This window comes from Haliotis rubra, unplaced genomic scaffold (genome assembly GCF_003918875.1).
Source record: "Haliotis rubra isolate DU_JTF1 unplaced genomic scaffold, ASM391887v1 Scf769, whole genome shotgun sequence".
NCBI lineage: Eukaryota > Metazoa > Mollusca > Gastropoda > Lepetellida > Haliotidae > Haliotis > Haliotis rubra.
In genome coordinates, this window is record NW_025767489.1 from 301,115 (window position 1) to 325,965 (window position 24,851).

The following is a 24,851-nucleotide window of genomic DNA, read 5'->3' on the forward strand; positions in this document are numbered from 1 at the left end:
GTTCTTTTGATATCTATGTACGTGTTTTCGAAATAAGCTCTCATTTTAAGGTATGTGAGCACGGGAAACCCTCTCCTGGCTCAATAAAAGGAATTACGAAGCATTTTATTGGCAAACTTTTATCACTAATCAACAAAGGTTGCCTTTTGGATATCCTTGCTAACCGTGATATCCTTTCCAAGTAGAACTAAACTTCAGCCATTTCTGGCACAATTTCAGCTGTTGTAGAAGTTGGATTACAAGAGAAAGCATCTACTGCTTCGTTCGTAACAAAGACGAGCAAACGTTTGAACCACAGGCAACCTAACTGCATCATGAAGTGAAGACGTATGTAAACCAAGAAGCGGGTTGAACTACAAAGAGGAAGGTATACATTAAATTCATGTGATGATTTCATTAACACCAACGCTTTAAGAAAAACAATGGATTCAAAGTACAAAGTTTGTCCATTAATTTCTGTTTCATGTCAGTGGTAAAGGTCCTATTATTGGGAGATCGTTATATGTCCAGCCTCCAGCTGGCCGTTATATACAAAAAGAAAACATCCGCTACACTGATTAATAAGTCAACAGAGGCTCTCGATTCGCGAGAGCGAAAAGAAAATATGTTGTAACACTGATTTCAATGGGCTACCCTCGGTTTCTGTTGCCTTCCTCAAACTAATGCTTGATGCATGTTTTATCTCTTACTGTGCGGTGGCATGTGTAGCAACCTTTGTTACTTTGTTTCCTTATTAGACAAACTCGTAATGTCATTATTGTAACTATACACTGATTTGTAAATGTAGATTTTTAAGAATTAGTTGCTACCTTATTCTTTTGACTCTTTTCGTGTGATGTATATATGATGAAGAATGTCCCTATAGCTTTGACGTTATATATTCTCTCCTCCCTTCATTCAATCAAGGTAGGTAATCCGTTCTTCCAATGACTCGGTACTCATTCTCAAAGCACAACCAGTGGGTACCAATAACGGCTGCAGGAGCTCGTGGCTACTCTTGGACAAATCAGTATATTTGTAAAGCATGACGGCTTCAGTTTCCACACGATTTTCCCTCACATTAAACATTTTCCAATGAACCTCGATATTGCCTTATGAAATACGCAACAATTTCTGCAAACAGCTTTTTATATGATCCCTTGGGCATTTCGGGTCGTATCTGTCATAAGAAAAAAAAAAAGTTGAAACGTAATGGGAGTAGTTAAATGAGGATCTGCCGCTCACGACCATAGCAAAGAGAAAGAAGGAGTAATGCAATGTGCGAAACTGTTGAAAATGGATTGCTTGACAAATTTTCTGTTGTTTGAATATTTGGAGCTAGAAGAACTCATCTTATTTAATTTTGGTACCATCAACAGTGTCTTAGTCGGCTAAGAATTTGTTCTTGAGAAATGTCCATTAACTCAGGATATATATGGGATATTTCAGGAAAAACGATGCTTTTGACTACGAACATATAATTTCAAGGACATTTTCTTGAAGCTAAGGGCACCCCATGTGTATTGTAATACGGTAATTAACCTAGGACCATCACGTTTCCATCTGCCGTCAAAATGGCTCAGGGCAAACTATATTTTATCATGCTGCACATGGTGGTTAAGTAAACTATATTTCTTTTTTAAAAATTTGAACGTAAGACTAACATTGTGTTTCATTCTACATGACTTTAAAATCAGTTCTTTAAAGACTGATTGAAGCATCACATAAGGTTTCATCTTTCAGTAAAGCTCTAAAACGTTTCATGAATGTTGAGGAAATTATCTAAATATATTTGACATATCAGTGATAAAAATTATGTTCGATGCAATACCAAATATGGACTTGAACCTTATTTTCCATGTGTACAATTGGCCAGCTTTTGCATGTATTTCACACAGTTGCCTACGGTTGAGCAGGATACGCTCACCTTTTCGCGAACACCTGGTATCATCACTGTTACATACAGATTCATAAACAAATGCTAATGATCCAGTTGATCATACGCTCGACACTGACCTTGTCCGGCATTCCCTGTTGAAAGGCGTTTGTCGCTTATATAATATAATGACTACTATGACTCTACCAAAATGAAGGGGAAAAATTAACTTGCCATTGCGTCTTTTGACGGGTAACACTGACATGCAGGAAACGCTCACCAACGCTCACATATGCTCACATATACTCACTATTTGATAATGATTCATAAGCATTTGCTATTGACATTGTCAAAATCGTACAATGGACTTCAGAGGAGACTTCATATTGATGAAGAAGTGGGTCTTGGTTTGGTTTTGTTCTTCAATAAAAGACGTTATAGGATCGTATACATAAGAGATGGATGCTCTTGCGTATCGATCATGAGAGCCACATGTCATAAAGCATTTGATTTTGTATTCTAATGTAGCAGCTGGAGATGTATACTTCTCAGTGAGCTGAGAATGAAATCTGAGGGAACACTGATCCTCGGACAAGGGTAATCTATTGTGTATATCGGCATGGGTACTGCGCAATATAACATGCACCCATTATTATGAAGTGTATTTAAATTACACAGGTACTGTAACATCTACAACAGCAGAAATTACTGAAAACGAGCAGCCTTTGGCGTTGAAATTTCACATTTAACTAAAACCGAATACCCAGTCCCCATGTAATTAAATTCTAAATTCATTTTCCTCTATTCGATGACGCCTGTCAAAGAAAAAACAATAACCATTCAATAACGCCTATAGGATAATGCCAGGATCATTACCACACATCGGTAACATGCCTAGTGTCTGAAGTCTTCCAACTTTTGTTATTTCTCCAGTGTAATTTAGGTATATAGGTTAATACCGGAAGATGATAGCAAAGAATGTTGGGCGAGCCAGCGAATATCTCTGCTCCGGGGCTGCTTTGACTATTATCTGCTGGATAGAAACGTTCGAAGCATTAGAGTTTTTCCATATATCATCGGCAACGGCAATAGGGAAATGGAAATAATTTGGAGGAAATGGTCGTGAGATTAAATTCGGGCACGTATAATACTTTTTAAGATTTCTTTTCCTACTTCGTCTCCTCTCGGCAACATACAGGTCGTGGCACAAGAAGATGTATTCCTTTCTCAGTTTGAGTAGATTGAAAGTGCACCATTCGTTTTCCACTCACAGTGTGATTGAAAAACAAAGAAGAATGTTTTAAGTTAAGGTCTATTATGGCAGTGTGCATAGTGCGTACGGTATAGTGAATGCGACAACATCATAGTAGAGTATTGCAATATGGATAATGAAAGCATCGCATGCAGATAAGACAACATTGTAGGCTATGAGCAGAACGTGCCTATTAGTAGGGTCAAGTTGAACGTATACATGTATGTACAAGGCATACCTGTGTCTTAAACATTGCTATATTTCCAACATAGATTGCAATGCACATGTCGCGAAGGACCAATATACCTTTATTTAGAAAGATAGTATCTTAAAAGATTAAAACCAACGCTATGTTACCGAATGCAATGCTCTCTTGAAGGTTTTTAGAAAGCATGGTCATGGAGATAAGATCTGCAGTGACACTCTACAATATATGTGTTTGTCAGTGTACCAATTGTATAAGAGAGGGCAGCTCAAAGGAATAGTGCCAAGGAACAAGTTTATGGATGTTTTATTGCTTATTGGGTCTTAAACATTATCGGTCCAAGTGTCACATATCCGCTTCTGTAAATTATAACGCATGCGTTTCAACGTCAGTAACCTTTGACAATTTAGGACTCTTACAGGAGAAAAAAGACAAGATGCAAAATCCATGGTTTCACCCAAGTAGTAATGACCGACGACATACCTTATGTTTTGACATAATATGCTGATGCAGAAGGAGAACAGCATCAGCGGAAGGTCATTCAGTTGTCTCCTGACAAACGCTCTTTTTTACCTTATTTAAAGGAATGCGGTTATGTTTGCAAAAATATTACAAATATAGTTGCTCACCACCATTCTGTAAGAAAAATCAGAAATATTTTATGACTAACATCAAACTATATAGAAATGTTTTAGAACAGAAAACTACTAAATCTTTCTTCTCAACTGTTTCTTTGGAATGGGTTTTCATAATGGCTCTACTAATGATCCCGACATCAAGAAGTCATTTATTCATTTTCTTAGAATCCCGAGAGACAACGGATTTACTACGTCAAGGTTTTCTCAGCGAAGTCTCATGCGACCTATCGCAAGTGGCTGGACACATATACCGTAACTTGGTAGCAAAGCTTCTTCATATCCTGCAGATTTTGAAAACCATCACGAGAAAACAGCTCAGACATCCTTGTATGTGCATGTTATATTGACTTTGAAGGTTGAATACCATGACCATTTGAAATGGCACGTTGAGACATCATAACGAACGAACCTTTCTTTAAAAGAAGACGGTTTGATACATGCCACGTGACAACCGCTGCTCACAGCAACTTAGCATGTATGCCCGTCATCAAACTAAAAACAGAGAAGTCAGCTAAACCACAAGGTTGCAGAGAAATCTGCCATTAATTGGGATTAAATCAGAGAATTCTTCAAAGGATTTTTTAGAATACAATAAGCCATTGCTACGGTTGTGAAGTAAGCCTCGTTGATGAACTGCTGCTTTTATGTTGAAGCGTTAAACGCTGGCATGGAAATGACAGAGGGTTCAAGAAGAGGAGAATACAAACACGACACATGCCTCGAGCACAATTGTTGCTCGTCGATAAGAACATATAGCTTTCATTTACAGTTGTATTTCTTTTGTGGAATCCTATTCCGTTATTAAAACGAAAATGTCCTCCGGTGTTTTGATGCTCCTGTACTGTTTGACTGCGAAAGTATTTCAGCCTGGTTTTGTTAGATCTGTAGAATGATAATCGTTGTACGGGGACTATGTAACGTAAGTCGCAATAACACAGCCTAACAGAGGCACTACAAAGTCGGACAATACGGTAAAACAAACCCAGGCTGGTTCCCCATGTGTATAGTGAATTCTCGTTAGAGCGGAACCCGCTATTAAGTTCCTCCGTACTCAGAACATCTTTATTTAAGGTGAATTATTGCATAACCTCGATATTTACGACAGTTATTTCCACTCTTCACGGTACTGATGCCGGATTGGTTAATACCGTTTTGCTGGGCAACAAATACTTACCTTCTATTCTGCAAAATGGGAGCGTCGGCACTATCTGTAGGGCACTCTATAAATAGAGTTCTAAATGCCCCTGTCAGTTATTACTCTGCGGCAATTCATGTTGTCGATGCTATTTATATGCTTCTGAGAGAAAACATAGGAATAAAGAATTGATTGAAGACTAATCAGTAATTGATAGAAACAACTCAACATCGTGTATTAATGAACATGCTGGTTATTTTCCATTATTTTGACACGCAACCGAAGCATGTCATCAGACCAAATATGGAAGAATATTTTTAAACTACAGTTGAGCGATGACTGACTGATTGTTGTCACTTCAAGCTGTCTCGATCTAATGACGATAGTCGAACTGTGACTGCAGATTCGAGAATACACTGTATAAATGTGGAGTTGGTTTTGTCAGTTTCGTGCCACGGCTTCCCATCAGAAACTCCAAGGAATACAGAAACATTACAACGTTACTTTGCGAGTGTTAGTGAAATATTGATGACAGCAGGTGTGTACCCGTTCAGCATATATCGTTTTCTGGCCTTGTTCCTGCTATGTATTCAGTAGAGCTCAGCGATGTGCAGGCTGATATATTTAGACGCTTTAGGGTCAAGGGCGGTCTGGAATGTTCTCGAGCACCATAGATTAATTCCGCATTTTATGGACATTTCCGAAAGATTAAGAGATTAAAGGAGAAAGCGTTTATCTCTATCATCTTACAGTACATCGAGACCAGCAGTTGTTTTGCAGATCAAATTTTCGCCCAGCTCAATATCCAGCCTTGGGCGATTTTGGAAGCTTCCCCACAGTAGCTCCTAGGTTTGGTTTGGTTGTGGTTTAACGCTGCACTCAGCAGTATGGCAGCTGTCTGTAAGTAATCGAGTCTGGACCAGCCAATCCGGTGATAAACAGCATGAGCATCGATCTCCGTAACTGGGATACGATAACATGTGTCAACCAAGTTAGCGAGCCTGACCACCCGATCCCGTTAGTCACCGCTTCCGACAAGCACGGGTTGCTGAAGACCAATTCTATCCAGGATCTTCACGCGTGTAGCTCCAAGATGAAAATTATCATTCCTGGCTTTATCGCTATTACCACTGAAATCATTTTCATTGCCATCGTGACTGTTTTGTTACTGGATTGTTACTGCTACTCTGATAATAACTGCCTATATGATTACCGCGTGTATTTTATAATAGAGTTATAAAACTGAATTGAACGATTCCGAATATATCAGAAGCGTGTATTGATACATAAGGAGATACTACCAAGTCAAAAAGAGGATATTCATTTCCGAATATAGCTTTTTTTGTATTTTTTTGGTGAATTATTTGGTCAGATTTGCTAGAAATATTTTGTTTCAAAATGGGCATAGATTCTTGTGGTTTAATCAGTTAAATTAGGTTTGAGTGTAATTTCTAAACGAGTGAATGATCTATCACGTCACAAATGAATTTGTTAAAGACGTGTGTAAAAACATCAAGATTTTACTAACAATTAATATATATATATATACACATTTACACACATATGTTCTATATGTGTGTGCGCGCGCGCACGCACGCACACACACACACACACACATGTTCTACAGCCAGAACGTTATTTGGTACATATTAAGAATCGGTTATTCAAGGAATGCTTATTTCTGTTGTGGGAATCATTGTGTAGGAGTTGATTCTGGACGAAAAAATAGTTTGTACGAACAAAGATTATGTTTATTTTGTGAAACTGGGTTTTTTTCAAGAACGTCAGAGAAGTAGATTTTTTTTTGCTGATTTGTCCATGGTTTGGGAATTTATAATAACATGTGTTGATGATTTACATTGATACTAAAGTACTGAACGTAAAAAGGGGGGACTTTTCTTAAATGTATTGTTTGAGAATTTTTGGTCGGATGGCCTACATTTCCGAAGTAACAACAATATGTATGTGAAACTACAAACAACACAGAAACGTTATTCAATAGACTCTGCTTTTAGAAGAGATTTTCATTTGATGATGAAAAGAGTTTATTCAATGTTTATTCAATGTTTTGACGATTTTACAAAAATAGGCAATTATATCTTATATTGCATCTCTTGTTCCATGGAGCCATGTGTTCACTGGTGTTTCTGTTTTGTATAATCGTTGTACTTAATTAAAATCTTCTGTTTCTTTTTCAACTAGCTCAGATTTTGTTATTCCACACTATTTGTTGGCTTGACATTATCAGCATCCACGCGAACAAGACGTCAGCGATATTTATAGCTTTTCCCGAGGCTGCCACTTCCGAATCCTCGTTAATTATTACGTGTGCATTTCACAGAGAGGAGGAGAGTGAGAGAGAAGCGAAGTCACTATCGCGGTGGTTCTGTTATTTTATGCCCTAGTGCCCGTCAGTTTCTCCATAATTCCTGTCGGCACCAATGAATCTCGTCCCATGGATGGACTTTATGTTTCCCGATGAGAAGCTTTGAGATAAAAGTGGAGAGATGTGCCAGTAAACAATTGTTCGCATAACATAACTCATACTTTGACAAACAAATCGAACGTTATTAAGTTTGGAAATATCCTCATTAAAACTGAGCAAAACAGTGGCGGCATTGCAACATGATAGCAGCTTGCGCTGCGTTATAGGGTTCCGTAAAAACAACGCCAACAGAAGATTATACACTGAATGAAATTCGTGTTGGAATGTAATAATTTGTAGTCTCAGAACAGTTTATCTTACGACTGCATCGTGATGGAATTGGTGGAGACACCACTGTTAGTGTGTAACTAGTGATACCATATTTAGACACCACTATAATAAGTTGTGTTATCTCTATAATTAGAGACTTGATATAAGATAGAAAATACATATTTTATCCCTATAATTAGACTTGATATAAGATAGGATTAAGTTAAGTTATACCTATAATTAGAGATTTAATATAAGATAGAAATTACTTATGTTGTCCCTTTTTTCCCTATTTTCTGGGGCGGTAGGGTAGCCTAGTGGCTAAATTTAAAGCGTTGGCTCGTCACGCCAAAGACCCGGGTTCGAATCCCCACATGGGTACAATGTGTGAAGCCCATTTCTTGTGTCCCCCGCCGTGATGTTGCTGGAATATTGCTAAAAGCGGCGTAAAACCAAACTCAGTCAGTCAGTCAGTCATAGTATATTTCAGAAGCTTTTGATCTAATTGTGACATATCAATCCTTTTTTAGTAGAGTATAAATCCAAAAAATATTTGGTTTAGGAACAAATCTATAGCTCGCCTTCTAAAATATAATTTTAACGATTCATTTTGACACATAAGATTACCAGTTTGTTCCCAGTGACACCAAACGACCCGTGTAACCTTATCTTTAAATCCGTACTTCAGCGTGGTTGCGACCCCTAGTCTTATCAGCCGCACCCTAGTTCTGTTACTGATTCTTCCATTCAGCTCGGTCTGTCAGCCATGATGCACGTGGGGATCCTGTGCGCTCTTTTGGCGATAGCCACGCCCACAGCTGCATCCGAGTCCCAGAAGAGTAAGTGCCGTCCAGTATTTTCAGAATTTACACGACCTCGTGTGTCGTTGAGGTCAACTAGTCTGTCAGTCAAATTAGCTGTAGATCCATATGATACATGTGATGACTTATCAATCAAACATATGTTCTTATTCCTCAGCATCAGGAATTGTTATCGCGACACACGAAGTCAGGTCATGGACAATGCACGCGGTGTACAGCGGATGACATAGTAGGTTATCCGACCATTGAAAATATTTCACTGACTCGAAATCAAAATCATTATGTGTTCAATCTTTCAAAGGGATGGTTTCGTCATTACGATATGGAATGTTAAATCTCTATCTACTTCTGGAGGAGCCTGTTGATCTTGTTAATCCTTCAAAACATTATTGTGATTTAGAGGTTCAATTCCAAAACAAATAAACAAGTCCTTGTGTTATACATGCCCTTTGTTACAGCAAACAGAAGCCATATCACCGGGCCTGTTTTGTTTTTTGGGTATTTATTAGGCCTCTACGTGACACGTGGTCATCTGCATTCGAATTTCTCCATCTGGTTATTTTCACATATCCAAGAAACGCATTTTCTCTTCGGTCTGTTGTTAAAACACTGGAAGCATTCTCTCCAAAGGGAATTGACATTTTTTACACCTTCTGCCCATTAAGAAAGCTTTGAAATACTTTTCCTGAGAAACATCGTTAACCCATCCTTTCTTAGTGTTTATTTTGCCATAAGCACGTCGTTCCGCTGACTAATAGAACAGCCGGTTCACAGAGGGAAGATTTGGGGTTTGTTTAATCAGGTCTCGCTTGCACAAACGCCAGGCTAAAGACCACTCAGGGGATGATTATCGATATTTATCGACGTTACGGCGACCGGCGCTAATTAAATCCAACTGAGTACAGCAATTTAGTGGAAAAGGCCAATAACAATGTCATATGAGAAACCGAATACAAAATAGCGAAATTACATGTTGAGTGTCATTAATGTCAAATTATAGGTCGTGTTTTATAGAGGAACACAATATGAAAACATTACTCATTGATGATTCCATAACGTTATTACAAGGCGCGCCTTCTCTGCATGCAAGAGACTGTGTGTAATGCAGAGAAGGTTCTCCGTCAAATGAAAATGCGATTCCTTATTTTCATGAACTTGACTGCGTCCACTGGAAACACCACTTGAATATTCCACGGCAGCAGAATAGGTTCCCAGTAGTCTATGCTTGTCGTACTAGCTAACGTAGGTTGAATGGATATTAACAAATACAATGTATGTGACCTCTCTTCCACAGTACCCCGATGGCGTAAACCTTGGCGGACCACTGTCAAACAGGTGTACGCAAAGGGTTGCTGCCCAGGGTTGATCATTTACTGCCTGCAGTTATACATAGCTGCGAAGTTTATGAGACAACATTAATTCATAGTTTGTTACACGGTTTGATGTCTAACAGCGCCCGGGGTGTCATGGATTTATCCTGGCTGTTTGAGTCGTCACAGAGTGGCGTCCCTTAGCTTGTCAAATTCTGTTATCAGACATTGGCCGGTTATCATTCTTAGTTTATGTAAGCACCATGTGTCGATGTAGGTGACAGAATTCTGCCAATCAGATCTCGACTTTCAAATTGGCCGGTTATTATTCTTAGTTTATGTAAGCATCATGTGTCGATGAAGGTGACAGAATTCTGTCAATCAGATCTCGACTTTCAAATTGGCCGGTTATTATTCTTAGTTTATGTAAGCACCACGTGTCGAGTAGGGTGACTGGTGGGTTATTGCTTATGGTTTGTCAGCGTGGTTTGGTGGTTGGCAAACGTCCGCATATGCCTCACCGATTGGGTCACACAATAGACCGACACCCATATATTGTATTAGGAAAGAATTCACACCATGTGTTATATGTAAAGGTACTTCAGATAGAAACGCAAGGATATTATTTACTTTGGTGTTACACATTTCAAATTAACTATATCACAGCAACTTTTGATATTCCAAAAATCAAACCATAACCTACCGTTTGAGACTGGCCGCTGGGGTGGAGTACCCAGAGAAGAGCGACTTTGCCCTCTCTGCACCCCACCAGCAGTTGCAGATGAGTTCCATTATCTTTTTAAATGTGCAGCCTTCATTTCAGAAAGATCAAGTTTTATCCTAAATCAATTTCTACAATGGCCGAATCTCTAAAAATTGGCGAACCTTCTCAAATCCAAAAGAACAAACACTTTACGTAACTTAGCAAAATATATTAGAATTATTTCCAAATGGCTCAAATAAAATCTAATTTGTAACATTTACGCTTTTTCAATCAGTTATAATATACCTTTGTATATGTATTATAAACGTCGATGAACATCCTTGCTATCTTGGCATTTATTGTATTCATTTGCATCTATTTGTCTCATGTACCACCGTTGGTGGGTTTTTCAGAATAAGGATGAGATGAGAGGAACTAACAGATTTGAGTCAGAGCTGATTACTGTCTATTATATTCCACCATGACACCATCTTCCTACCGGCCAGTCAATCAGAGGCAAGCACAGTTGTCAGTAGCTCTGTTAATGTTTACATCAATGCCCATAAATATTGCACCTGATACCTGTGCTCCGTCTGCACCACCTACAAACCACCCTTTTTCAGGATCAAATGTGTGCTATGATGGTCTGGGATGTTTCGACACCAACCCGCCGTTCTTCAGCCTGTACCGACCCCTCAACTTCCTCCCACAGTCCCCCCTGCACATCCACGTCCAGTTCCTTCTGTACACCAGGCTGAACACTGTGAAGGCCCAGTACCTTACTGCTGGTAGTGCCCAGTCAGTGAGGTCGTCACACTTTGATCCCAAGAAGCCCACCAAGATGATCACCCATGGGTACATCGATACAGGAAAGGAACCATGGCTTCACGTAAGACAGCCAATGCCTTAGATTTACATGACCGTTTTGTAAATAACTGACGCGATAGACAAAAACCCCAGTGAAGCATTACATTAACTTGCTTCGGATATACAGCGAGTTTCGTTGCCTGACATGAGTTGAGTTGAGTTGAGTTGAGTTGAGTTGGGTATTTACGTCACATCGGCATTATTCCAGCCATATAGTGACGAGAACGAGTCTGCATTAATACACATTGTAAGTACAAAGTGACATGAGACAGATAAGACACGGGACAGATATGTTGTGCTTTAGATATGTTACTTTTTAAATGACTTGTTCGTAGTTGCATCATTTCGCATACAATAGTGTATATAAAATTCAAATATGTCAATATTTGCTAGTAAGATGAGTGATATTCAGATAGGTTAACTACTACAACATTCCATGTTCTGGTACAGTTCCTTGTACAGTACAGAACCCGAGTTGGCACCAATCAGTAGGTACTCTCTCTGATGGCTGGTAATGTGTGATATTCTGTTACTTGGTTGTTTGAGTGACATCGTACCCGACTGCTGGATTGTTGATACTAACATCAACCTATGTCAACCACATCTGTCTGATGTTTAACTCAGTTATTCGCAGGTCGTCGTCATATTATATCGTGGTGGGGCAACCAATCAGAAGGATGAAAACGCGTTTGACTTGTTGTGATGCTTTTTATCTAGACAATGAAAGACGAGTTTCTGAAAAACAACGACTACAACGTGATCATCATCGACTGGGGCGGCGGCTCGGCTCCTCCCTACACTCAGGCCACAGCCAATACCAGAGTGGTAGGGGCGGTCATTGCTCAACTCATTACATACCTCAAAGTGAGTCAATCAGTTCCCTTCAAGTTGTATCTCAGCTGTCTCGCCCATCCCCAATCCCCATCTCTCCTTTGCCCATATTCAACTAGGACATTGTACCCGTGTTCCAAACTCCAAAACCCCTCAACATTCCTAAACACCAGTCACTCTGCTGCTCCCACCAGGGATCTCCTCGTAGACGACCCACAGTTCTCTCTCCTTTCTCACGCTCCCACCAATTCATTCTACTTACAGACATCTACTTGTGTACACAACATGAATCTGGTCATGCTTAACATGCTAGGATCCATACCCTAGCAATCTACCTCACGTATATCATATCAACCATCACTGTAAACAGTAAACAAGCTACTATGTCTAAATAGAATGCGATCACTCGATTGGTGCCGGCATATTGAATGAAGTCTCACACTCGCGAGATCAAGTTATAAATGTTTGCAAGCTAACTTTAATATTTACTACCACCATTCACACCAGTACTCTCCCCTTCTCCCACCATGTCCTTCTCACCATGTTTCACCCACCCCCATGCCCACCCCCAACACACACTCTCTACCACCACCACCACCAGCCCAAAAGAACTCCTGGCTGTCACAATTGCGTAGATCCATGCTCATGCTGTTGATCACTGGGTTATCTGGTCCAGACTCGATTATTTACAGACCACCGCCATATAGCTGGAATATTTCTAAACTCACTCACTCACTCTTATCATGGCGCCCTCTCTCTCCCACTCCTGGCCCCTCTACCACACTCTTCCGATACTACCGTCACCCTCTTTTTGTTGTATTGTCATCTATACTGTAAAAATGTTTTAGATTTAATTACTATACTGTATAGATTTTAATATATATCTGTGATAATATAGTTGATTTACTGTCCTTCGTTGCCAGGTTATTGTATAATTTACATTTAATCATTATGAATCTATAACTTGATTTAGTCACGATATGGCTGAAATACTGCCGATGTGACTTAAAGTCGTAATTCATTCACTCACTCATTCACCCCAATCCTTCGAACATTCAGTGACAAGGCGAGCGTGCGGAATAATAACTGTTGATGAATCTGCATTAGTTCCCCTGTCAGCCCGTCCAGATATCAAAGACGTATTCAGCTATAATTACTTCATTGGAGTTTTTATGCCATAATGTGGATTCCATGTGGTTTCTAATTATTCCACAGACCATATTTCGCCTATGTTAGGAATTTATAGTCCACCTGCAATCTGGCGACAGCAAAGATAGTATCTCTAAAAAGCAATCACGTATATCATACAATATTTACTGGACGTCAGAATCCCACGATGACGCATTTTAAACCCTGTTACGGCTTTGGAGCAATTGCTGAGCGATGTCAAACATGTTTTAGTAGATCCATCCATGTATCAATTTTTCAAGACAATTAACCGTGTTCCATGCTTGAAATGGCACGAGACTGGCAGTCTCCTGTAATCAGGCGTAAAAAATGGCTAATGCAACTACAAAAAATATTCAATCGATGGATGTACACACGGAATTTCGTAATTAAGGCTTAGCCTTCTTTAATATTTTAGAATCTATTCCAGATAGAAATCGTTTCGGTTATCGTCTACACAAATCAAATTCCCTGGTACAAGTAATGTTCCTAACGTCTATATCCGCGGGAGAAGATTCGGTAACCAAGAGCCAGCAGATGCTGCTTTATGTTCAATTTAAGTCTTTGACTGAAACCGACAGTGGCAGGCATTTAAGGAATCGGTCATGGCCAAATAAAACAATTATTTCAACGATAAATGCGCCTGTGTTAACAATGGGATTACTGTTCAGTACGAAAAGGGTATGTCTTATATCAAATGTTCATGTTGTTTTGCAGGATGAGTCCTCAGATATTAGACTAACATTTAGTCACAGATACAAATTTATCTTATTTAAACATGTATAACATCAGAACAAAAATACAGTACAAATTGAGCCAAGAACAACAGTTTATTTCCCCAGTTGAGGCAATCTGGTCTTGCCAAATCATTCAAAAGTTTATTGGAATTCTTTTTAATATTTTCTGTTGTTGGGGGTCAGACTTCAATCTCGTTTTTGTCACTCCTACGCTTTGTCGATTATGATCGTGTTTTCTTACCAAAATGTATTGTATTGATAATTCTAGTAACCGCCACGTCTGCATTTTATAACCTATAGTTGTTATTATAATTTCAAAACGTTTACCCACCATTGCTGAGGACTATATATATATGCTTCTACGATGATGACGCCATCCAATAAGTTGTTTTAATCATAGAGTACGGTTTTGAACATAAGATAAGCACATAAAACATCTGTACTACAACTCAAGTGTATATAAAACACCTCGCCATACGGTAGTACGTATGATTTATCTACCCTCACTTGCGTTACATCACTGTTTGGTAATATGGTACATGTACAATATCACTGTTTGCAAAAAAGATAGGCACCCTGCATATGGTAGAGGCACACTACATGTGGTACATGTACAAATCACTGTTTGCTATAAAGAGAGGCACCGTATATATGGCTCGTGTACACACTCATTACTCTTTGTATTGCTGTTGTACAACGATCAGTTCACCTGACGGGAACAAGATGTTGTTAGGGGTTTGATTCGCCGAGTTTTGTTGTAGTCATTCATTATTGCAGACCGAGGCAGGGGCTAAACCTGAAGACTTTCATATACTCGGACACAGTCTTGGAGCCCACGTTGCAGGCTATGCAGGGGAGAGAATCCAGTACGTGGGCAGAATCACAGGTACGATGTCTCTGTCGGTCTTGACGACGTCACACAACGCTGCCTGCTGTCGGGGCAAATGGGGAACATTTCACGAGTTGGGGCCATGGGGAACTAGCAAGCTGAAAGGAGCCGTTAATCTGATTTCACTGCCAATGCAATGTCAGGTTGTGACGTCAGTGTTGTGATGGTGGGGTGAATGAGAATCCACTATTGTAAATAATCACTTCGAATACATTTACATGTAATTCCTCGTTTTTCTAAAAGGGACCGTTTCAGCTATTTCAGTATTATCATCTGTTTATACGGTAATGTGTGGTCTTTTCCAATTGCAGGTTTAATTGAAAGCAAAATAAAGTTTAATACCTGAATATTTAGATGTTGATGCGATCTTCAATAGACAAAACAGGAGATGCAGCCAATCCCAACCAGTGTTGTATTTACATTAAACCAACTGACGTCACTCCGTTGACAGGGCTGGACCCAGCTGATCCGTACTTCCAGAACACAGCCACCAAAGTGAGGCTCGACCCCACGGATGCCCTGTTTGTAGATGTCATCCACACCGACGGCGAATCCATTCTCAAACTGGGTAAGGCACACAGCGGATATTCACCTCCGTCTTGTCTACATTAGTCTCAATTTATACAGGGACTGAGTGAGTTGGGTTTAACGCCGCTTTTAATGATACTTCGGGGCGGTTGGGTAGCCTAGTGGTTAAAGCGTTGGCTCGTCACGCCGAAGGCTCGGGTTCGATTCCCCACATGGGTATAATTTGTGAAGCCCATTTCTGGTGTCTGCCATATCTCGCCGTGATATTGCTGGAATATTGCTAAAAGCGGCGTAAAACTATACTCAGTCAGTCAGTCAGTCAGTTTAATGATACTTCACTTATATCACAGCATGCATGTCAAATTTGATTTGGGAGGAAAGCCTGAAATGAAACTATATACAGTGACTAGTTCAGTCATCTACATACAATGATTAGACCCTCATCCTGATACGCTACCTTACCCCTGAAACTTTGTACAGTGTCTAGTACTCTCAATAACATACAAGTGAAAAGCGCCTGATCTTAAGCGCATGCTGGTGAATAGTCTTAACAGTGACAATTCACCATATCTTGATACAGTGACTAGTTCCCCCATTCTGATACGGCGCCTTACCCCTTCATATTTTGTACAGTGACTAGTACACTCAACACCTTGGTTACGCCAAGAGTGTGAAATAGAGGGTCGATATTGTTTGGCGTTTTGATGCGCCTACATATAATTGTGGTGTATTTAATCATAAAAAAATAGGCTTTAGCGTAAATAATGATTCTTCAAGGTATTAAATATAACTTTTTGCATCCTCTCTCATTTCATAATGTCAAACGTATCCAAACTTGCCTATAAAAATTGATTCACACTTTGGCAAAACCTCAAAGTGTCACAACTATGTGTATGTTGTCCATGCGGATGGTTGAGATCATGAATGAGTGAATGATTATTGCTTAACGCCGGATGAGCAGTTTTGCAGCTATTGAATGCGATTTAGGATAATGAAATGCCAAGGCGAGTTAATGCAAAATGTTGTGTAGCTGGGAGTTACGAGTGTTTTACTTGAAGGCTATGGGATGCGGCAGGCGTGTGGACACGTGGACTATTTCCCTAATGGCGGAATGACACAGCCAGGTTGTGACAAGGGTCCCGTCACTCAAATCAACATTGGTGGATTAGCGGAAGGTCGGTTTTTTCTCTTGCACGTGTTCTGCTATACTACCCATGACCCATGACCTTCCTTCTTGTATACTACCCTATGACGTATAACTTCCCTTATTGCCCTTGCCATGTTTCTTCCTTCTTGTACACTCTCCTTTGGCATATTGCCTTCATCGTTGTAATTTAGGTCAGATGTGACGTATAACCACGCTCATTTATACTAGCATATGACATACACGTGCTTACAGCCACCTGAAGCATTACCAAGCAACTGTGTTAAACCATATGACGTGTTCTCAAACTTGTATTCTTGCATACAACCATACAACGTACACCATTTACTTGTGAACAACCACATGACGTTTTACCAGGCTCTTGTATACAGCCATGTCACGTCTTATCAAAATATTGTATACAACCATATGACGTGTACAACTCTTGTATACAACCACTTAACGTTTTCCCAGTCTCTTAGGTACACAAACACATAATATATTACTGTGATTGCTGAGCATTACGTACAGTTGGCGTATACACCACGTGAGCTGCTGCTCACATGCAGCTCTTTGGAGTAGAAATACAGCTGCTTTCTCGAAATCATATTGACATGTTTTCGCCTTTGATTGTGTTAATGCTAATGGACTGTAATCTGGATACAGGAAAATGGGGCATGTTTCCACATCAAGAGGCATGCTGTCAGTATTAACTTCAGTATAGATTTACCAACTACAATACCCAATGGCAAAAGTACACTTCTGTATGGTTTATTCGACAGCACCGAACATGATCAAAGCATGGAACCATCTGTGTGAAATGTGCAACAACTCTTGGTGTGTAGCTAAACATCCTACTCAGTTCCTTTGGGAGGTATTTCCAATGACATCATCAATCGTAGCTGTTGCTGCCACTTAGACAGGTGACCTTTCCAAGGCTAATGGATAATCTGCGAGATATTTGCATGTTCCAGGTGTGAAACAGTTCGTGGCCTGCAACCACCTACGTTCATACGCACTATTCACGGAATCCATCAACTCCAAGTGCCCCTTTGAAGGCTTCAAATGCAACAGCTATGACGATTTCAATGTGAGTTGTTCGAAGTCAGGCTAAAATGTTCTAGTAGTATGCTCCGAGCTTATTCAATTTCCGCATTATAGGACGTTCATCACAGCTGATCCATATTACATCGCTGAGTAGAATTTGCTCAACACTGCATCAGAATATTTTCGCCCACTGAAAGCTATAGATTTCCGGCTGGGTGCATGCCAGTATATTCCTCCTTGTATGTCTGTTTAATCTTTTGGAAAGTGTACAATATGTGATTGTAGATGGTCCAAACAATTAGAAATGTCAAATGGTAAAAATAGGAATTACATTTATAGACAATACTTTTGAACTAGATACGATTTCAAATGTTTCAGTGTTTCTATAATGACACATCATAAGAATAAGATTATGTATTTGGTTCCTGTGAGAGGACATTCCCAAATCCTGAAAAGTGACAAGAACATATCTCTAAAAGAACCTGCACATTAGTCAAGTGAATCTGAAAAAGCCAGGCAACAGTCTCATTGACGTAACATATTCGTAACGCTCTCGGTCGGGAAGGATTCAATGGAATGAATGTCGTTCTACACTCAGCTCGATCACTGTGAAATTTTCAGTGTGGAATAAATAATCTGTAACTGACATCGTGAGCAATTATCAGAATGATCGGGTCACCGCGTCATCGGGGCACGTGGTCCATGGTCCAAGGTCAAAACTCGGAGAGCACGTGGATGGGTGTACTGTAGCTTGACTCCCAATAGTTTCCAACGCTTAGTCCCTGTGCCATACATAAGCCTATGTAACTCTCGCGTAGTTCCTCAGTCAAGTGACCTTGTCCTTAATGTGTCTCTTTTCACCCAACACAAAATGGGTCCCTGGTGGGAAGAGGGATGGTCATGTGATTGTACAAGCAGACACGAAACCTTGTTAAAATTTCAACCTTGTAATTTGGTCTCAGATGTGTAAATATTTGTTCATTGGAAAGGGAATACTGTAACTCAAATCAATCACCTCCTGACACACAGAAACATCATAGTATTTCTACTCCAAAGAGAAAAATAATGTGAACAGAAGATTTTGAAGACATTTATACCACATAATCACTCATCCCCCGTGTAAACTGATAACCCTATCTCCCATGATGTCACAGTTATTGAGGTGTTGAGGTGAGATGGGTATTTACATAGCATTCAAGATTATGGCACTTATGTAGCAACGTGCATGGCTGAGTATGTCTGTCGGCTTCTTCAAGACCGGATTTAATGCCTTTTCATCGTGCTAGTCCACTCTGATACCTGATGGATTGTAAGACGGATACCCCGTTCAGATACTGTATCCTGGCCCTAGACCTATCCTTGATGTATCCTTTCTGCAAACATGTACCATGATCTTTCAACGTCTTCGGGTGTTATTCGACCGGGTATCGAACCACCAGCTGTTCCACTCTCTGGGCAGTCGCTCTATCTACTACACCACCTTGAAGTACCTTGGAAACACTCGGCGTTCTCTAAACACGTGATCACAGAAAGGTCGAGGTCACCTCTGAAAATACCCATGTCCCCAGCAGTTGTTATACAAACACATCTGATTCTGATCATTTCCTCCGTGCCAGCCAGAACCATATGGACATCGAATTGCCCAACTGAGGCACCACTCGGTTTCACCACATTTCCTGAATCACAGGATTTCCTCCTTGTTGTGACCAAGGTTCCTGCTGGATATGTCACGTACTTACCCCTTCCATGATTCCTCGGAAATGAGTTTCTGTTAGTCTAGTTGCTTATTCGTGTCTCCATTTGTCAATAACGGTCGGTTTAATGCCATTCTCCTACACTATAAACGACTGGCGCTCATTTCCCTCTTAACTATAATAACATAGGTATATATATATATATATATATATATATATATATATATATATATTCGCAAAAGAGTAGGGGATCATCAGATCATATATATTGTCTGTGTGTGAGTAATGATTGGACGTAAGAATTTACTGCAAGAGATGGAACCAAAACATTTAGCCCAAAAACACCCGTAACATTAACGGAGGGGGTTATTCTTGATTTTGAAATTTCAGTTAAGGCTGTGAAATCGCTCTGACCAACATTACAACGTGATGGACACCAACATTACAACGTGATGGACACCAACATCTATTTGTATTGTTCACACTAGTAGAATTCAGCGGGAGGTAGCCAATATGTTCAATAGATCTCAGTCTTTGAGGATGCATATTTTGAAACAGACGTTTAAGAAAGTTTCTGCAAACACAAAATGGTAAGGATCAGCCACTCAAGTCTACAACACAGTGTGCGATAGATTAATCAGAGTACGTGTTTTCAAAATTGGGTCCAAACAGCTGATAACTGCTGTTGGTTTGTGCCCGGTTCACGTTACTGACCAGGCGATCACAAATCGTCTGCACGCTGAGCGACCACGTGCGGCATCACTGGCACCCAATCGATACACCCTGATTAGAAAACAGACATTGGGGAAACTACCGGCGATGTCGTGTGGTGTATTGAGATTAGTCCTGATTCACGAGGAACTTTCAGGATAAGACTGGAAATATCTGTAGGCGTCCTTACGAAAGTCATGCTCAACTTAAGACAAAATTACTGATTTGGAAGGTTGGCTTGTAATGATACGGACGGAATCTCTATGACTGCCAGTACGCCACTGCATGTATTGTCCATTAAGCTGTAGCTGGACAGTACTAGATGACATATGGAGGCCAATTGTTTATTTGACGTGCTAGAGCATGCTGGTTTATTTTCCAAGACCAGATTCCACTTATGCCACCTGTGCACGTCACGTCTACCTCCAGCAGCCAAACACCACCAGATACCATGTCAAGCCATGAGACTTTACCTTCCCTCTATAGAGAACGTCTGGGACATTATCACGAGGCCTTGAGGCAACCCCTGCGTTAGCCTGGTTTGGGGAGCGCTGCAAAATAGGTGAATAGGGCCAACTCAAATTGTCACAGCGAGGTCCTGCGGATCGTATTTACGGATTTTTAACAATCGTAGGAGCATGACTCAATATTTGAGTCATCTCAAACGTTAATTCTTTTTACACACACGTCGTCTTTCCTGGTTGCTTGCTCCCTTAAATAGGCCGCTAACAGTGTTTATTCTTTCTCATCCATCCATTTCTACCGATTATATCTGTAATCATCGTTATATGACACTCTTCTTGAAGGAAGTTTGAGACTTGTCCATTGAGTTTTTCTTTAAAAAAGTTCAAAGACGGCTTTGTAGGCTTTGGTAGCAAGACAAACAGATGACGGTCTGTTGAATATTATGCCGGTATTTGGGTAAACCACTATACGATCCTACGAAGGGAAGTATAAGTTATTCCTGGCTATCATTCGTCCAGTGCACCATTGCTTACTTGTCGTTTTGAATGAAAGCAAGTGATAAATCCATGCCTATAAAAATGTCATTTCTGGATTTCCAACTTTCATCGATACGTCTTTATTTGCAATGATGTGAAGTTGCATATGGATGAGAAAATATTAGAAAACCTATTTCCATATCCATCAACCATATTTTAAATAAACGTTTCAACAAATAACAATCTGTAGGCACTTTACAGAACGGCAGATGCATACCTTGTAGCGGGATGGGGTGTGGCTACATGGGTTTCCATGCCGATCGTGTAAAGCCAACCGGTCATCAGACCTTGGTGAAGTACTTCCTCAAGACTAGTGGAGACGGACCATTCTGCCGTGAGTAGATATACCCGACTTCCCATTCCACAGAGGTCCGTTCAGTTGGAGCATTCAATACCTTCAGTCTCAGTAAATGTTAATTATCTTCTCCAGGAGAATACCAGTTGCATACCTGCGTTTGTGTAGGTAAAATGTATATGATGATGATGAGTTCACTCATTCGTTTACTTATCGACACTGATTATTACATAGAAACCAACACTAAACACAATGGTCAGTAACACTTCCGCAATGTACCTTCCTGATATGTCATTATGTCGAAATGACTAAATACTTTGGCATGATAACCTTATGATGACAATACTTTTGTGTGCTGAAATAGAATGGAGTGATCGTATGACCGTAGGTAGTGTAGTGTTTTACGTATTGTAGAATAAGATGCAAAAATCATTAACTATGATGTGACTGTATTTTCGGTCCATCACTTGATTGACTGGTTCACACTAAATACTTTTAGGTAAATGCTGAGGGGTGGGTGCTACCGGTAGAGCATGACATGCTTACCTGGACATGCGAACACCGGGTGTCATCACTGACTTTCAGACATTCATTTATTGATATAAATTTAGTAGCTATTTCTCCAATGGAATCTATCAAAAACGCACGTTTTTCACCTCGGGGTTTAATTTTTTTTAAATAACTAGGCAAAACATATAAATGATATTGTTTGATTCCATCTGTAAGACTCATCAAAAACGTGTGTTTAAGGATCATCCAACAACATTCGACAGTACTACAAGATTACCAATACCAAGACTACAACATAATCTATGACAACTTATTTACATAATCTATTCGATCTCACTTATGCTTGTTTTTTAATTGTGCTATGTATTTGAAATAGTGTATGAAGGATAAAACTGTACCAGTGCGAAAAAGAAATAAAGTGAAAAACAAATACCAAGACTACGTCAATACCAAATTTGACGTAGGTAGGACGAAAATGCCAATTTGGGCTCGTGCCGAACACTGTGTGTTTGCACGTCTTTGTCATGTATGGTTCTTATAGGGCAGAATACACTCACTTACCTGTTACCGTCATTATCTGACAGTGACTGAAAACAGTTTATAAACATTTCATGGACCATTGTTAAAAAGTGTTCCACATTTATTGATTGTTTGGGGCTACGTTAAGAATGGTCTAGTGGCTCATGTAGTTTAACTGACGAGTGCGTCTTTTTGTCGCCTGCTCTGACAGTCGCAGACCCAAAACAGAAGACACAGAGAAAGCGCTGTTCAGAACTAACCCGTAAGCATTGAATGTCCGCTTCATTAATCCCGTGCTGAATGTTCCTTTAGGCTACCATTACCAAGTAAAACTGTCCTTTGGCAAGCCTGCCGCCGCGCGGACAGAGCGAGGCAACCTGTTTGTAACACTTACGGGCAGTAAGGGCCAGAGCGGAGAGATCCAACTGACCAGCAGGTAGGTGCAAGTATAAGTCCAAGATAACATGTACCGTTATGTAAAGTTCTACGGTAACATCAAATGTATATAAGTATAGCTTTCACGTATCTTAACAAATGGTTAGAAGAACGTATGACTTCGTTACATTGACAGTGTGAACCAGATTTGCCATGGTATGGTTAATACTCTGATTCTCATGACTTTAAGGGGCGGTGGGGTAGCCTAGTGGTTAAAGCGTTCGCTCGTCACGCTGAAGAGCCGGAATCGATTCCCCACACGGGTACAATGTGCGGAGCCCATTTCTTGTGTCCCCCGCCGTGATATTGCTGGAATAAAACCCAACTCACTCACTCACTCACTCATGATGTTAAGAAACGTTGCGAATATATCCTTCAATCCATTTTTGTGCTTTCTTCTAAAAGGGAGCTATAAACAAGGTTTATGAAACATATACCATTTGCACTTACCGTTTTTATTATTGTACGCTTTATTTTCCCAAGTGACATAGACTTGATCCCCGGCCACACGTTCACTTTCGTTGTGACGTCAGAGTTAAACCTTGGCGACATCTCGCGGATTACCGTCAAGTGGAAACATGCTTCTTATTGGTACAAGCCCCTTGACTGGAATCCGCTTGGTCTGCGACATCCATATATCTTCCTGGACAATGCTGTCATTGCTAGTGGCGAAGAAGCGAAGTCGTGAGTAGGATAAACTAATTGATTATGGTTAACATATGACCTTTATGTTTGATTCTTTTCTGAACACACGGTAAACACAGTCACAAGTGCCGGTATTCGGCCATATTTGGTAAGAGTTAAGTTTGAAAATGTATTACTAATAACCTATCCCTCAGTACATGTAAGTACATGCATGTGTACATTAGGTGTATGGAAGATGACAGCATTCCTTGTTGTAGGACTAAAATGTATGTAACACTGTGATACCAATATATTTTGGACAAAGGATGATTTCTAAATCGCAAACCTTGAACTTTCTGAAAGAAATCACCCATGTGCTTCCATGTTTATATGATTACACTTTTTGACATTTCCATTACAATAGGAAATTACCTTTTCTGTTTTAACATGAAGTTATCAGCTTTATTAATTATTCATATTATCGTCAGGGAATATCAGCCTATCCGTGTATAATCATGTAGTCGTATTTATCGGGGTTTACTTGTGTTGTTCTAATGTAACAAATATCCCTCAGATAAAAATATTTTTCAAATGATCTTTCTCTTAAAAGTAAGCAATCACTACATCATGGTTAATATCATACTGCATTCTGGTATTTGTGGAGTAGAATTTGGTCCTTCGCTCCATACATGAATTACTCTAACAGACGCGAGAAGTTTGTATCTCTCTGGTTATCAATACCGGCATTGATCCTGGAATCGATACCAACAGTGCGCGCTCGCTCCTTCACTCACTCACTCACTCACTCACTCACTCACTCGCTCACTGTTTTTTGTTACAGAGTCCATATCTGCGGCCACAGTATGCCCGTCCCAGACAACACCCCGAAACAGCTGAGTCAGCTATGTTGATCTCTGCTTTCTCTGTTTGGCATTTATGTTTGAAATGAAATGGAATAAAAACAAGGGTTGTACTTGGTTGTACTGTTTTGTTAGTAAAGGCTGTTTACAGTCGAATGTCAATTTACCAAGACTGATTTATACCTAATGTCTATACTCCAAGGTCACTGACCTCCTGCAATGTCTCTATGGTGGAATTGTAGCGTAGTGGTTAAAGTGTGCACTTGTCACTCAGACAACAAGGGATCCAGTAATCAAATGGGTGAAGCGCATTGCTAAAATATTGCTGAAACTATACTCACTCACCCACTCACTAAATACTCTACTAAACTATGTTCT

General features: G+C 40.0%; 1 protein-coding gene across 1 annotated transcript; it reads left to right on the forward strand.

The window, feature by feature from the left end:
* Positions 1 to 8,482: 8,482 nt before the first annotated feature.
* Positions 8,483 to 24,586, forward strand: LOC124260550 (pancreatic triacylglycerol lipase-like). Its single transcript, XM_046694875.1, has 11 exons — positions 8,483 to 8,619; positions 11,238 to 11,503; positions 12,199 to 12,345; positions 14,994 to 15,102; positions 15,557 to 15,673; positions 16,692 to 16,808; positions 17,752 to 17,867; positions 21,432 to 21,564; positions 22,867 to 22,990; positions 23,473 to 23,673; positions 24,455 to 24,586. Exons 1-11 carry the CDS (start codon positions 8,547 to 8,549, stop codon positions 24,522 to 24,524), a joined length of 1,473 nt encoding a protein of 490 aa, XP_046550831.1. The 5' UTR covers positions 8,483 to 8,546; the 3' UTR covers positions 24,525 to 24,586.
* Positions 24,587 to 24,851: the final 265 nt, after the last annotated feature.

What these genes read in the sequence shown, in the direction of transcription:
- LOC124260550 (XM_046694875.1), top strand. Translation starts at nt 8,547, where the DNA reads ATGATGCACGTGGGGATCCTGTGCGCTCTTTTGGCGATAGCCACGCCC. An exon ending in GAAAGGAACCATGGCTTCAC is followed by an intron (nt 11,504 to 12,198) that starts GTAAGACAGCCA and finishes CTTTTTATCTAG; the next exon opens with ACAATGAAAGACGAGTTTCT. An exon ending in AGTGGCGAAGAAGCGAAGTC is followed by an intron (nt 23,674 to 24,454) that starts GTGAGTAGGATA and finishes TTTTTGTTACAG; the next exon opens with AGTCCATATCTGCGGCCACA.